Below are 14,669 nucleotides of genomic sequence, written 5' to 3'. Positions count from 1 at the left end.
TACTTAGATTTTTTACATCAATTCCCAGGCTCCGAGCCTTGACTGACCCAGCAATGCATACCTCAGCACTGGTATCAGCTACAGCTTCTAATATGCAACTTTTGTTATCTTAAACACACGAGACCGTGACATTCACAGTCGGTTGCATGCATGACGCAGCGCCAACACTTAACGCTTCTCGATCGGACCTCCCAGCCGTTGACGTCGTCTTCTGCATAGCTTGTCGTCCGCTGTTGATTCTGTTCACAGCATTGGTGCCTATCTTACCATCCGATGCGCCCTTGCTAAGCGTACGACTCTTGCTCCCATAGCAACGATTAGCAAAGTGTCCTGTTTTTCTGCAGTGAAAACATTCCACAGCGCTAGCAGGGCAATTGGCACGGCCCCTCTAGTGCGCAATCCCGCAAAACTCACATTTCACTCTTGCCTTGGAGCTCGATTTCGCCACATCGCCCTTCTTTTTCTGGTAATTTGTTTTCACTGCTGCTACTTCCTCCAGTGACAACGCCGATTCCTCCTCCCTCTCGATGCCTGCCTCGTTGAACTCTTTTTGCTCCCCTCTTTGTGTGGGGCCCCCGCATTCCCGTACTGCCTCCTCGAATGCCTCGCACTTTGCCATGATTGCACTAACAGAATTATACTTCTCAAAGTTTTCTAAAATATCTTGTTTTAACTTTTGATTCCGTATGCTGCTCACAATTTTACCTGCCAGCACATATTCACGTAAATCCTCCCTGCACTTAGGGCACGCAAACGCACACTCGAGGGCCTCCCGCTGGCACCTGTGGATGTATTCCTTTGCCGTTTCTTCTGCTCTCTGTCTTCCCGTGAAGAACTTATCCCACACAACCGCTCTGTTCGCTGTCTTCGTGGTTATTTTTCTCCAGGCATCAAAGGCGTCCTTTACCCCTAGGGCATTCCAAGTGGCTGAAGAGAATTGGGGGTCAATTGCACTTTGCAATTTGTCTTCACATAGTAGCCTGATATTCATTACTGCCTCATCACAGGAAAACTTGCTGATTTTTATCCAATCTTCCGTAGGTCGCTTCCAGCGCCTAAAATCCTCCGCTGACATCACATACATGCAATTTTTGGGGGAAATATGCTTGCTGTTCCCCCTACCTAGTGCTGAATTATTCCCACCAGTTCGTACGGCCATATCTAAAGCCAGAACTAATGTGTTTAGATCCACTGTTGCGCCATCGCCGATGCTGCTTCTGGTGTCTCTAGGTCTTATTAATCTAGGGGTGCTTTTCAGCGATCTTCTACGAAACCCCGACATTCTGCGTAGGTAATACTCCGTCACTGCGCCATATAGGATACTCTATGGAGGCACTGTTCCCATGTTGATGGTTTATTACAGAAGCATCTTAATCCTATGGTGGGTACAGGGCAACTGATGTTCGCATCAAAATCTTGGCGCGGACGGAGTTAGGTAATGCGTGGCCAACCATAGACATAAAAACATTCCATTCAGTAGTATTACTGATATCAGTACCGTGATACACACTTATCCTACATATCCTTTATGCTTTTAAGATAGATCTGAGGAGGCATACTTCCAAGTTCCCATCCATCAGAACTGGATGTTACCTCTGCTTTGTTTCAAAAGAACTATCGACAAAATCAGAGCTCTTTTGTTGAAACTGATGACAGCTCTACAGGTGTTTCCTTTTATAAAAGTAATGTTGTAGCCATGTTTTTTCTAATATAACGCAGGTGCACATTAGAATGAACAGTGAATGCCCAGGTATACTAAGTAGTAATTTTAATACTATATTTCATGGTTAAGAGTAAAGGCTTTTATATACCATAAAAAGCATGGTAATTTCTAATCTTTTTGGTGCGTATGTGTGGATTAGGTCAGTGAATAATGACCTTAGTCTGTGTTTATAACTTAAGTTAAAAATGAATTAGTTTTGTATGTTACTGTGAAGTCAACCACAAGAGAATAAGATTCAATTTAGCCTTTACAGTATTGTACTTTGCCTGTGATTCTATTTTGAGAGCAAGTCATTATGTAAAGCTGTTTCCCATTAATAGTATCTTTTGTGTAGTTTGCCAACAGATGTCCAGAGTGAGGCAATACCCTTGATTTTGGGCGGTGGTGATGTCCTCATGGCTGCTGAAACAGGTAGTGGCAAGACAGGTGCCTTCTGCCTTCCCATCCTGCAGATTGTATGGGAAACCCTTAAGGACATACAGATGGGTAAAACTTCAAAGATCAACAAAGAGACCTGTAAGTGAGAAGACTGGAAGTTAGTCATTTTGTTTGGATGTCGTGCTCAGACAGTTTTAGAATTTGCTGGAAGGTGGTTTATCTAACTATTTGCAATTGCTTATGTTTATGCCAGGCAGTGGCAGAAGAATTAGCCCTTGAGGGAGGCATAACTTGATAAGTGCTTGACTTGTTGGTCAACGTCTTGTGTAACATTTATGTAAATATGGTGGTATCAACTATTAGTTGTTCCAATGGTGATATGAACTTACATTTTCGTAGACGGAGTACTCAGCTCAGAGCACGGTGAGGCTTTCTGCCGACATAGAAATAAAAATGTTTACAGTACAGTACTTGTAAAAAAATACTTTTCTCATAACTCAGCCAGTGGTAGAGTGGTGTCTTATAATTCCACTGCAGTCTGTTAAACATGTGAGTGTTAGCATCAATAACACACTTGGGAAGACCATTCCAAAGTTCTGCAGTAAAGGGAATAAAAGTGAGTAGCATGCACTAGCTGTGTGTGTAGTCATTAAAGATGCTGAAGGGAGTTTATTGTTGAAATGAAGCTTATTTTACCATTCATGGTCAAGAGGAAGACACTTCAGTGAGTCTTGTCTAAAAGGTACGATACCAGGAATCTGCCGACATCCAGACAAGTGTATAATTTATTAATAGTAATGGAACAAAAGATATGAATTGTGTGACATGAAAATTATCATCTCTGTAGATGTAGTAAGGTTAATGGATAGTACCAAGTTATCTAGCAGTATTAGATGTGTTTCAAGTGTTAGTTGCAAGAAAGCTTGGAAGTTGAAGGAACACCATTGTGTGAAGATGCCAGACCAAGATGTCAGTGTTGCTTGAGTTAAGCCTCAGACCCCATGAACTACACCACTTCCTAATTTTGCATTTGTAGGAGAGACGTTGAAAGGTCACAAAAGGAATGGATGGATGGAGCACTGTATGTAAAGATTATATATAGAGATAGTATGGGTGTGTGTCATATCCAAAGGAAGGGTTAGAACTTGTAATTTTTTGTATCAGAATTACAGTATTGGACATATGGACCTTTTAGCCAGGAATTTGGAGACTTGAGTCATACACTAGTTTAGTTTTGAAAGTATGTAGGTCCAAAAGCCACGTGGAACTGGTGATAAAAATGGAAGGGGTATGCATTTATTGAAAACCATAGTTCATGTTCAGTGCCACTTGCATGTGTATGATCCATTACAGCATATGCTTATCAGAAAATATTGGGCTTTTAGACAAATCAATATTGACAATTGCACCAAAATCTTACCTAATTTACTGCATTTTCCTTAATGAATTGATATTTTGCTGTGTTTACATTAATATTTATATTTGAAAATTAGTAAATAATTTTTAATCATAAAAAATATTTAGTCATGTACCTATGCTGCCCGGCCTGGCATCGTAACTTTGGGTCACCGGTGTATGTTGGAACCAGATTTATTATGAATATTTATGAATAGCGTCGTAAAGTGAGATTGGCATAAGTCGGGTGCGTCCCAACACGGGAACTGCCTGTACTGTATATATGTTTTTAGATATTTTTTATACATGAGACTCCTTTTGAACCTTTTCATTTTAATTTCCTATTTAATTTTAATATGGCGTCAGTAACCTAGATATTGTGACGCCAGTTTTCTTAGCCACAAACGAATGACTCAATGTTTTCAACTTTTGTTCCCACCAGCTCCTCATTGGTTAATGAGCTTCTTTGATCGAGATCCTGGCTTAGCAGTAACCCCTGATGGGCTCCGTTGTCAGTCACGTGATCCCAAGTTATGGCAGGGTGTACGAGGCACTAAAGGCGTAAATGGAAAGGGGAAGTATTATTATGAGGCCACCGTTTCTGATGAAGGATTATGCAGAGTGGGGTGGGCCACCCCTCAGGTAGGCTACGTCTGGTAATACTTTGATACAATTAATTGTGTATGATTTTAAGGGACTTGTTTTTCAGCAGGTGCTGAATTGTCATTTATTGTTGATGAATCTTACCTACTGTTAAAGATAGCGTGCATCTTCGTGCTGGTTAAGTGCATTCAGCATTTAAACAAAGAAGAGTTTTGTCTTACTGGGGTGGACTGTCTAGCTCATGTTTTCTCCACCAGGTGGGTTTCAAACGTTGTAGTTCTTGTCAGAATTCTTCTTGCTGTTGTAGTGATTGGTGCTGCTAAGCATTCAGGATTTTAGCCGTTGTGCTGTTCTCATGGGGCTGTGATCTTTTTTTGCCTTGTGGGATAGGATGTCCTCAACTGGAAGTAGGAAGCTTAAGAGTATTAGCTTCTGCTAAAATGACTTTTGTGTAAACAGGATGTACTCAGCTGAAGTAGATAGGCACTCTGTTGTGTCAGATGTAGGGTATGAGGAATGTAGGGAGTGGTCTAATGCAGTGAAGAAAGAAATTCCTTAGTCCTTAGTAATATAATTGTTGTTATTATCGAGCTTTCTTTTTGTTTCTGATAACTGATTTTTCAGGGTTACTGCATTCTGCCAGCAACCCACCGATGTTCGTCATTTCGAGAAAGGAAAGCAGTTGCAAATCAGGGTGTAATTTTATTCCTGACAAATACACTTATCAGGTAAAGGGTGCCACCTGAGCTGGAGATTTCTGTTACAAAGGTGCCCAGCACCCATGATATGTACTAGGGAGGCTTTGCCATCTGTGCCAGGCTCCTCCTCCATGAAGGCAGCACCATCATCATCAACATTAAAATGGAAGGCAGCCATCAGCAGTCAGTCTCCTTCTGGAAAAAAGCAGGAGCAAGGCAGTAAAGTGAAATCACCGAAAAGGGGCTCCAGTTGAATAGCCTCAAAGTCTAAATAAAATTAATTCATTAATCATTCCCCTTATAATGTAAATATAGGAAGCCATGAGAGCGTAGTTTTATGTATTCGTAATGACACCCAACAAAACCCTATTAGTATCCAGTCTACACTGCAAGTGATAGGTGTGCAGATCCATTTGTAAAGAAAATGTACAGTACGCTCTCTGTCTACCACCTAGTGAAGTCTTCCCCACTGATGAATTTAAATCCCTCTTTAAAGAGCTACCATGTCCTTTTGTTATTTTTGGGAGATATGAATAGTAGACGCCTTCTTTGGGGTGACATCATCACCAATTAAAGAGGAAGTTGCCTGTTTTCCATCATAAAGGGTGAAAATGTGGGAATCCTCAACACAGACTGTACACATTTTCACGTTCAAACAGGCACATTATCAGCAATTGGTTTATCTATATGCAGTGATGACTGCCTCATTGATTTTAATTGGAGAGTGATAAATGATTGATTTACCAGCAACCATTTTCCAATAGTGGTGAATATATTTTCAAATCCTCCATCTTCAAGGGTACCTAAGTGGAACATTGGTAAAGCTGATTGGGCAACAATCATAAGCGGTCACAGCCCGATCCGCAAAAAAGTGTTAATCTCTATTATGAGATGAGGATGTACTCTGAATACTTAGAAAATGAACTTGCCATCTAGAAAGTTATCACAGATAATGTCTTCACCACTGATGTGGACACCCGGCTGGACCTTGTCATTTATTATCAAAACAGCCGCACAAGAAACCCGATTATGAAAAACAACTCGGCCCACCGATGAGGGATCCTCTTAATTAAACAGACTACTGTGGTATACGTTTCAAATGCCCAGTCCTTGGATGCCCCGGCTCCTATATTAGTATGACCACCTTGAAACTGCCATGCTTAGGGAGGTGCCATTAAAATCCTCATAAGAGATGACCACCATAGCAGCATTGCAAGGAATGCAACAGTGGGAAACATTGAAATAACTGGAAAGGCCCTGACCTAAGATGCCTATGGCTGCTAGAGGTTCTCTTGATACAGCAGGAGAAGCCCATATTGAATACAACTCAAGAGGTTTTATTCCTCTCCACCACCTATAGCACATAGACCTACACAGATACCATGAGAAGCGGCATTCCCGACCGTGGAGCACAGGATTCAGTGAGCCGCCCAATGATCAATCAATACAGTGGACCCCCACCTATTCGCGGTTCTGGATTCGCATCTTCACCTATTTGTGGATTTCTCTGAGGTACATATATACACAATATATTTTGAACTATCAAAATAGGTAGTAGTAAGTGTTTTTAGAGGGGTTTTAAGTATTTGCGGATTTGAGCTATTCATGGGGGTTGCTGGTATGCATCCCCACGAATACTAGGGGTTGACTGTATTCGTCGGGTAATACCAGGTAGTGACGTCACGCACCAGCCCCGGCACTAGTGAGACCATCAACTTCAAGTTCTTGGCTCGAGAAAATCTCACCAGCCAATCAACGGCGCACATTCCTCCTCTGTCAATCAACAGTCAGCATACAGGCTACCCCCCACTGACCATCTCGTATGTAAAGAGCAGGACTCAGCACAAACGACAGTCTACTCCATTCTTTTGGTGTGATTGTGCTTGGCAGAGCCTGAGTGAAACATGGCCTAGAATCAATGTTAACGATTTTCTACAGAAGCTTGACAACTCTATGGAAAATGACCACCATACTGTGTTTCATTTACCATTGCCACCACTGTACTATGGAAAATGACCACCATATTTTATTTACCGTTGGCAGTACCGTGTAACTGATAGCATATTTGGCAGAAATAAAATTACACTGTGATTTGCAACTGCTTTCCTCTCCAGAAATGATGAACATAGGTGAGTTACTAGCAGAATGCAGTAACAATGAAAAATCAGTCATTAGAAAAAGAGAAAACTTTAAATAAACTGAATGCAGCTGATGCAGCAATAACATTCAACACTACATGTTTGAAAGAGGGTCTACTATCTATATTATTATTATTATTATTATTATTATTATTATTATTATTATTATTATTGTTGTTGTTGTTGTTGTTGTTGAGAAGATCAACCCTATTCTTATGGAACAGCCTGCAGTGGCCATTGACTTGAAATTTGAGCTTCCAAAAAGTATGGTGTTCATTCGAAAGAAGTAAAAGAAAGTACAGTAATGGGAAATACTGTAAGAAGATATCAGTTATTAGAAAAACAGATAAGTTAACAAATTAATAAATAAATAAATAGAATTGTCATTAAATTATTAAAATATAAAGAGAATTATATTAAGATAGTAATGCATTGCATCTTCGCTTGAACTTCTGAAGTTCCAATTGCACGAAATCCTTAGGGAGGCTGTTCCACAGTCCAGCGATGTAAGGAATAAAGGCCCTCTGGAACTGAGAAGTTCAACAGCGAGGCACATTTAGTTTTTGCCTTGGTATGAGTAACAGTTGTAGGAGTGTTCACATGTAGCTGTAAGCCATATATTTTTAAGGGTATTGTTGTAAGATGACTTAAAGTGTTTTAGGATGATAGTTTAAGGTATATTTGGTGTTTGAACTATTAGAATAGGCAGTTATAAGCATTTTTAGGATGATAGTTTAAGGTGTATTTGGTGTTTGAACTATTAGAATAGGCAGTTATAAGCATTTTTAGGATGATAGTTTAAGGTATATTTGGTGTTTGAACTATTAAAATAGGCAAATATAAGCATTTTTAGAGGGGGTGCCAACTTATCCAGGGGTCGACTTTATTCCTTTTTCATATGTTTTTGTTTGTATGGAAACATGAGTGAATGTATTTAATGTGTATGTGCATTTCAGTGTAAAAGCATATGTCTTGTGCATGTTTTTTCTTTTAAATTTTATTTTTATCCATTCATCACCACGCCAAATGACCTGTTTGGTCCCAGTGTTTGGGCTATGGCCTAGACCTGTTATTTCATCCTAATCCTTCGGGGCAGCCATATGATTGCTGATAGTCAGCTCAGTGGTCTGGTCAAACTATTTTAATAATAATAATTTGCCTGGTTGACTTTATGTTATGACGGATGTGTTAAATTGTCCGGGACAGGTACTCTCTCAAGACTGGTTTTTAACCTTGTAGTTTGCAAGGCAGTTTGGAGAGTGGTTGGCCAACCTCTCATCACTCTCTATGTAGGGAAGCCTAATCATTGTCTCCAGCTGTGTATCTCCCCAGTGCTGGACCCTTAAGCCTGGGCTGTAGACTATATGATTCAAGATTCGACAAACCTATTAGTGTATACCTTCCGTGTTTCCATTGTTGGAGGGGGTACTCAATAAGTTGAGGGCTTCTAGGAACACCACCATGATTCTAATTGCACCTTTATGGTCAAGGAGGTGTTGGTTTGAGACCCTCTGGAAATGTTAATAGAAGTTCCGAGACAATTACCTCTCTGGACAAGTCTACTTCATCAGGCTTCCTGAAAATATCAACATGCTTCGTCTAATCGCATGAAAACTTGACAATTTCCTTAGTTCTAAAGACTTTTATAACGTCTAAGGATTCTAACCTAACGGCAAGAGGAAAGTCCACTAATTTCTTAATCATATGTGTGGGAGTTTTCTGGATCATGGTGCAAGTCCAGGGTTATTTCCTGTCTTCTCACCAACATTGACAATATAATCAAATTTCTTCACTTTTTGATGCCAAAGGTTTGTCTGTTTTTTTCCATTAAAGGCTATAAATCCATGCTGGCTTATGTATTAAGACATTCTGGATTGGGTATTTCAAAAGAGATTGACTTATGCAAAGCTATTCACTCATTTCAGCTGGAATTCTGAAGGTTCTGCTAAAGCCACTTTTATGGAACTTTTATGTTGTCTTAGGACACTTTAGAGGCCCTCCTTTCAAACCCCTGAGAGAGGCTTCTCTTAAGGCTCTTTCTTTGTAAACTCTCTTTCTAATGGCCTGGACTTCAGCCAAAAGAGTAAAGTAAGTGAATTACAAGCATTATCAGAGTTAGTAGGGTTTTCCTGTACTGGAGCAGAACTATTTTTTTGGGCATCCTTTCGTGCTAAGAATGATGTCAAGGCTAAAGCTCTTCCAAGAGTTTTCTCTATCCCCTATCTAGAAACACTTAACGCCTGAGGAAAAAATGCTGCTTTTTTTTCTCTGTTATGGTTCTGAGGACTTATACATCCCATCTTAAATTGTGAAGGGAACAGTGTAAGAATCTATTTTGCACTGTCAAGAATCCTGAGATTCCTATGTCTAAGAATGCCACGGCTTTCTTTATTAAGTCCTTAGTCCAGGAAGCACACCATCATGCATTGTCTCCAGAGAATCATCTCCTGTTGAAGGCACACCAGCAGTATGAAATTTTTCATTAAGAGAAGGAAATCGAGGCTATAAGAGTAACAGAAAAGGCCAAATTTAAGGAAGCTTGGGAGAAAGCCTCAAGGAATTGCATAAGATTGGGCTTAAAGTTTTTCGTTTTGTGAATATACATATTTGTGAATCCAACTAGTACAGTACTTGCTTTATCTTTGTCTTATGCAAATAATAGAAGTTATGCAAGATTCATATTGTGCAATAAGTTATTCAAAACCCACCCCTTTTATAAATCAGGAATTCACTGTATTTTCATTGACATGAATGAAAGTATTATTTTTTTGGGTTGCCTTTTGAATTTTCTGCTATTATGGAAAATGTTCAAGTGAAAATGAAGAGATAATTCTTTTCATGACCACAATTGTATCAGAAGTAAAAAAGAACTTGTGCACTGATAACCATAGGAATATAAACATTAAATTATATATAATTTATTACTGTATTGCTTATTGATTTATTTCAGGCAGCTTTGGATCTTGGAACATGTAAGGATGGCTTTGGTTTTGGTGGAACTGGAAAGAAATCAAATTGTCGTCAGTTTGATGATTATGGAGAATCATTTGGCCTTAAAGATGTCATTGGTTGTTACTTGGATCTTGACAACATGGAGATTCTTTATACCAAAAATGGATCTGACCTGGGCAAGGCCTTTACACTAAGGAATGAATTCAGGAACGCCACATTTTATCCTGCTGTTGTGCTGAAGGTGATTATGATTTGTTTTTAAATTTGTCCTGTTCTCTTGTAACTTTCAACATCTTTCTCTTATCACCTTCCTCTTTGGTTTAACATCAGCTTTTTCTCTTTGTGGTGTTAGATATGGTTTGAGCCCTCTCCACTTTCTTGTCCATTTTTTAGGCAAATTTCTACCTGTTCTATCATGTTTCATCTCTGCCTTTTATCCATGATTTCCTGGACCTTCATCACGATTTCCTGATACAGTACTCATATATATCTACTTCTATTTTGACAAACTTTTCATCCCTGAAACACCAAATCTCTCAAGTTACTTCCAGAGATTCCCACTGCAATCTGATCCATATTATTTTGTTTTTAATTACATTTCAAAATCTCTTTAGAACCAATGTGTCTGTTAAATTTAATGCAGACCTTATGTTTGCATCACAAATATTTTGTTTTAGCCTCTGCTTTGGTTGTTTTAATATTTTTTTGTTTCAGAATGCAGAGATGTCCTTCAATTTTGGTGCTACAGCCTTTCAGCACCCTCCTAAGTCAGGTTTTGTAGCCCTTTGCCAAGCCAACAAGGAATGCACTGTCATATCAGGTGTGAAGGGAGGTGGTGATAAAACCAACAAGGTTCAGAAAAATGCTCCTCAGGCAGTAATTATTGAGGTATGTGAATCATTTTTCCTTATAAAAATAAAATAAAAATAATAGATTGTTGGGTTTAATGGCACATTTTTGTTAAAGAAGTCTCATTATTTTCTAAAACAAAAAAATCTTAGCTATTAACACTCATGCTCATTGTTTGCTCATAAAAGATAAGGGAAAAGTTAATTATGTTGGATCGTTTTGTATTGGTTGGTAATTCAAGTTTCTCTAAAGATAGTCACTACATTAGATTACTTGGGATGCGCCATTTTCTTTACATTTTGATTAGATCCTTGATTCTTCGTTACTTTGATGTAGCATACAACATTTTGAGTTACTGCTAATAGAACTTTGCAATATAAGAAAATTCATCTTTGCATGATAGTTTTTATTACTCTTTCAGCCATCTCGAGAACTGGCAGAGCAGACACTTAAGCAGGTGACACTCTTCTCGAAACACTTGGACAACCCAGTTGTACGAGACTTACTGGTAGTTGGTGGTATTCCAGTGAAGGACCAGATTGCAGCGTTGAATGCTGGAGTTGACATTGTATGCGGCACCCCAGGGAGAATGGAAGAGCTCATCAACTCTGGCCAGCTGTCCCTTCAAGCTTGTAAATTCTTTGTTTTGGATGAAGCTGATGGTCTTTTAAAGCAAGTGGGTTGAAGTGCAAACATCTTTTTATTGATGATTCTTGTGATGTTTTTATAACAGTAGTTTATTTAATTACACAAAATGGCCACTATCACTATAGGTAAAAATTTTTATTCAAGTAATGTGTTTATGTGGAACACCTGGGTCATCCAACGAAATATGATGATCAACTCATAGTAACTCCCATTAATTACATTTATTTAACAATAAAAACACTTGCAAGTAGAACTTTAGTACATTCATTCAGTCGAGATCAGTAATCTATGTTAGATTCTTTTGTAATTTAAGATACTGGATATTCATGTCTTTTTTGTCCTTAGTTATTCATTCTTTATCAATCCTTTAGTCTTAAATTAGAACAAGTATAGTTGATGTCATGAAACCCTTAGTTTATTATTCTTGACACTTTATTATTATTGGAATGTTTTCATTTTTGATACTGTTACACACACACACACACACACACACACACCGTTTTGACTAGACTGTTGGCAATATGTGAGTGATTCTGAATTGGCACAAATTAGTCATTTCCTAGTGCTGCAGGTAACTTGACTGACTCAAATGAATGCATTTCACTTTGAGTTTGATGTAGTGCTTTTTACAGTTGAGTAATTAAGAATTAAAATGCAATTATTGCAGACCTTTTCATATTTTTTTTATTTAAACTTAGTCTGAATTTTTGATGGATTCATGATTTATTCCTGGTATCTGAATTTTTGATGGATTCATGATTTATTCCTGGTATAATGGTATCGTGAACTGTTACAGTACGCACAACTGTTAATAACAGGCAAGCAAACAGACTGTGCCTGTCATCTAAATATCCCTTCAAACACGAAAATGCTCATTTTGTGTGTAAGCTTTAGAAAACTTTTTTATATCGTGGGAATTGCTTTGAATTATAATTGTTTGATATACAAAATTAACATTCTCATATTTTTCTTTTCATTTAAATTTGTCATGTTGTCACTTCTTATTTTTCAGGGTCATGAGCGTTTAATCAACGGCATTTATAATTCAATCCCAAAGATCACCAATGATGGCAAGAGACTCCAAATGGTTGTCTGCTCTGCTACTCTCCACTCTTTTGAAGTGAAACGAATGGCTGTAAGTTCCTAGAAGTTACTGTTTTACACCTCTTAATGCTTGTATCCTAAAGGGGAAAGAGGAAAAAAAACACAACACAGCCTGCACTGTGTAGTGAATAAGCAATTTTTCATTTAAACAATGCTGAGTTTTCCCTGATCAGACTCTGGCTGGTCTCCCTTAAACTACTTATGCAATTTCTGCAAATGTTCTTTCTCAGTTTCTGGAATACACAATTTTGTAGTTGTCTTGTCAGGCTAGCTGTGTATTATATATATATATATATATATATATATATATATATATATATATATATATATATATATATATATATATATATATATATATATATATAATATATACACAGACACATATACAGTACAGGCAGTCCCCTGTTTACGACGTTCTGAGGTTACGACGCTTTTCAAATATATTCATCAGAAATTATTTTCCGGTGTATGACGCATGTTCCGGGGTTAGGACACGTCGTACACCGATCTGACGGAAGAAATATGGCTCCAAAATGTCAGAATAATCATAATTTGGAGGTTTTTTCATGAAAAACTCAATAAAAATGCAGTTTACATCATTTTCAATGCACCCAAAGCATTAAAAGTAAGGTTTTCTTATGATTTTTTATGATTTTCGACAATTTTTGGGTTTACGACGATTTTCGGTTTACGACGCGGCATAAAAATGGAACCCCCGTCGTAAACCGGGGACTGCCTGTATACACATATGTACATATATAGTATATTTATACATATGTGTATATATATATATATATATATATATATATATATCACACATTACCACAGGTGAAAAATAAGAAAGCGGGGTGTAGGTCTGACCGGTTTAGACTTTATTTCCAAGCCATTGATGATCAGTCCTTCACAATGGCGTGGAAATAAAGTCGAAACCGTTAGGACCTACACACCGCTTTCTTATTTTTCACCTGTGGTAATGTGTGATAAATGAATCACGTACAAAAGTGATAATCATCATATATATATATATATATATATATATATATATATATATATATATATATATATATATATATATATATATATATATATATATATATATATATATATATATATATATATATATATATATATATATGCATACATATACAGTATATATATATAATGTATATATATACACATATATACTATATATATGTGTGTGTGTGTGTGCGTTGAATCTACTAGTCACTTTTACCAGATACATATGTAATTGTAATTGCCACTTGGATCTTACGGCTTTGTAGTGACAAGCATATCCAAAAAAACGCAAAGATCTCGAGAAGTTAACCCTTAAACGCCGACTGGACGTATTTTACGTCGACAAAAATTGTCTGTCGGGTGCCAAGTGGACGTAAAATACGTCGACTACAAAAAGTTTTTTTTAAATATTCATGGAAAAATACTTATAGGCCTCGTTTGCGAAAAATTTTAAATCACGCGCCTTGAGGGATGCTGGGAGTTCACAGATCATGCTGTTGTTTTGTTTACAAGCGTGACCCAACTGCGCATGCGCGAATTTCTTTCTTATCCCAAAAGAAAGCATCAGCTAACTCTGCTGAAAATCTCAGAAATTCTTTAGTCACTTTGTTGTAATTTTTGCACTGTTTTCTATTTGCCTTTACATAAAGTTTTATATATGAAAATGTGCGCAATTTCATTTAGAATACAACCAAAAATAACTCATGGTTGTAGCTTTTATCAATTTTGACATATTTTCATATAAATCACGATAAGTGCCAAAATTTCAACCTTCGGTCAACTTTGACTTGACCGAAATGGTTGAAAAATACAATTGTAAGCTAAACCTCTTACATTATAGTAATATTCAATCATTTACCTTCATTTTGCAACAAACGAGAAGTCTCTAGCACAATATTTCGATTTATGGTGGATTTTTGAAAAAACTTTTTCCTTAGGTCCGAGCTAACTCTGCTGAAAATCTTGTAAGAGCCTGACGCCGTCTCTTCCAAACACGTGTGTGTTCGTGTGTTCGTCGTCCATCGGAGTGGACAAGACAACAAGAGCATCTCGTTTTCTTTCTCTAAAGGAACGCGATTTCAACCATACAAAATTGCCGTCTGTTTCTCCCTAACCATTGTTGTCTTGATGTATGTACAATCACCACTACTTGCATTGCCATGC

The 14,669-nt window shown here is 37.7% G+C and overlaps 1 protein-coding gene across 1 annotated transcript in view; it reads left to right on the top strand.

The window, feature by feature from the left end:
* Positions 1-14,669, top strand: part of Ddx1 (ATP-dependent RNA helicase Ddx1) — a 113,358-nt gene that overhangs the window by 10,744 nt on the left and 87,945 nt on the right. The window contains exons 3-8 of the mRNA XM_067082957.1: positions 2,058-2,239; positions 3,939-4,138; positions 9,886-10,128; positions 10,602-10,775; positions 11,158-11,412; positions 12,397-12,519. Of these exons, the coding sequence (XP_066939058.1) occupies positions 2,058-2,239; positions 3,939-4,138; positions 9,886-10,128; positions 10,602-10,775; positions 11,158-11,412; positions 12,397-12,519 (1,177 nt within the window). The remainder of the gene's footprint in view (positions 1-2,057; positions 2,240-3,938; positions 4,139-9,885; positions 10,129-10,601; positions 10,776-11,157; positions 11,413-12,396; positions 12,520-14,669) is intronic.

The sequence above is a fragment of the Macrobrachium rosenbergii genome, chromosome 40 (genome assembly GCF_040412425.1).
Source record: "Macrobrachium rosenbergii isolate ZJJX-2024 chromosome 40, ASM4041242v1, whole genome shotgun sequence".
Lineage (NCBI taxonomy): Eukaryota > Metazoa > Arthropoda > Malacostraca > Decapoda > Palaemonidae > Macrobrachium > Macrobrachium rosenbergii.
Note: the sequence above shows the minus strand (reverse complement) of the source record. Positions and strands in the feature narration are given on the sequence as shown.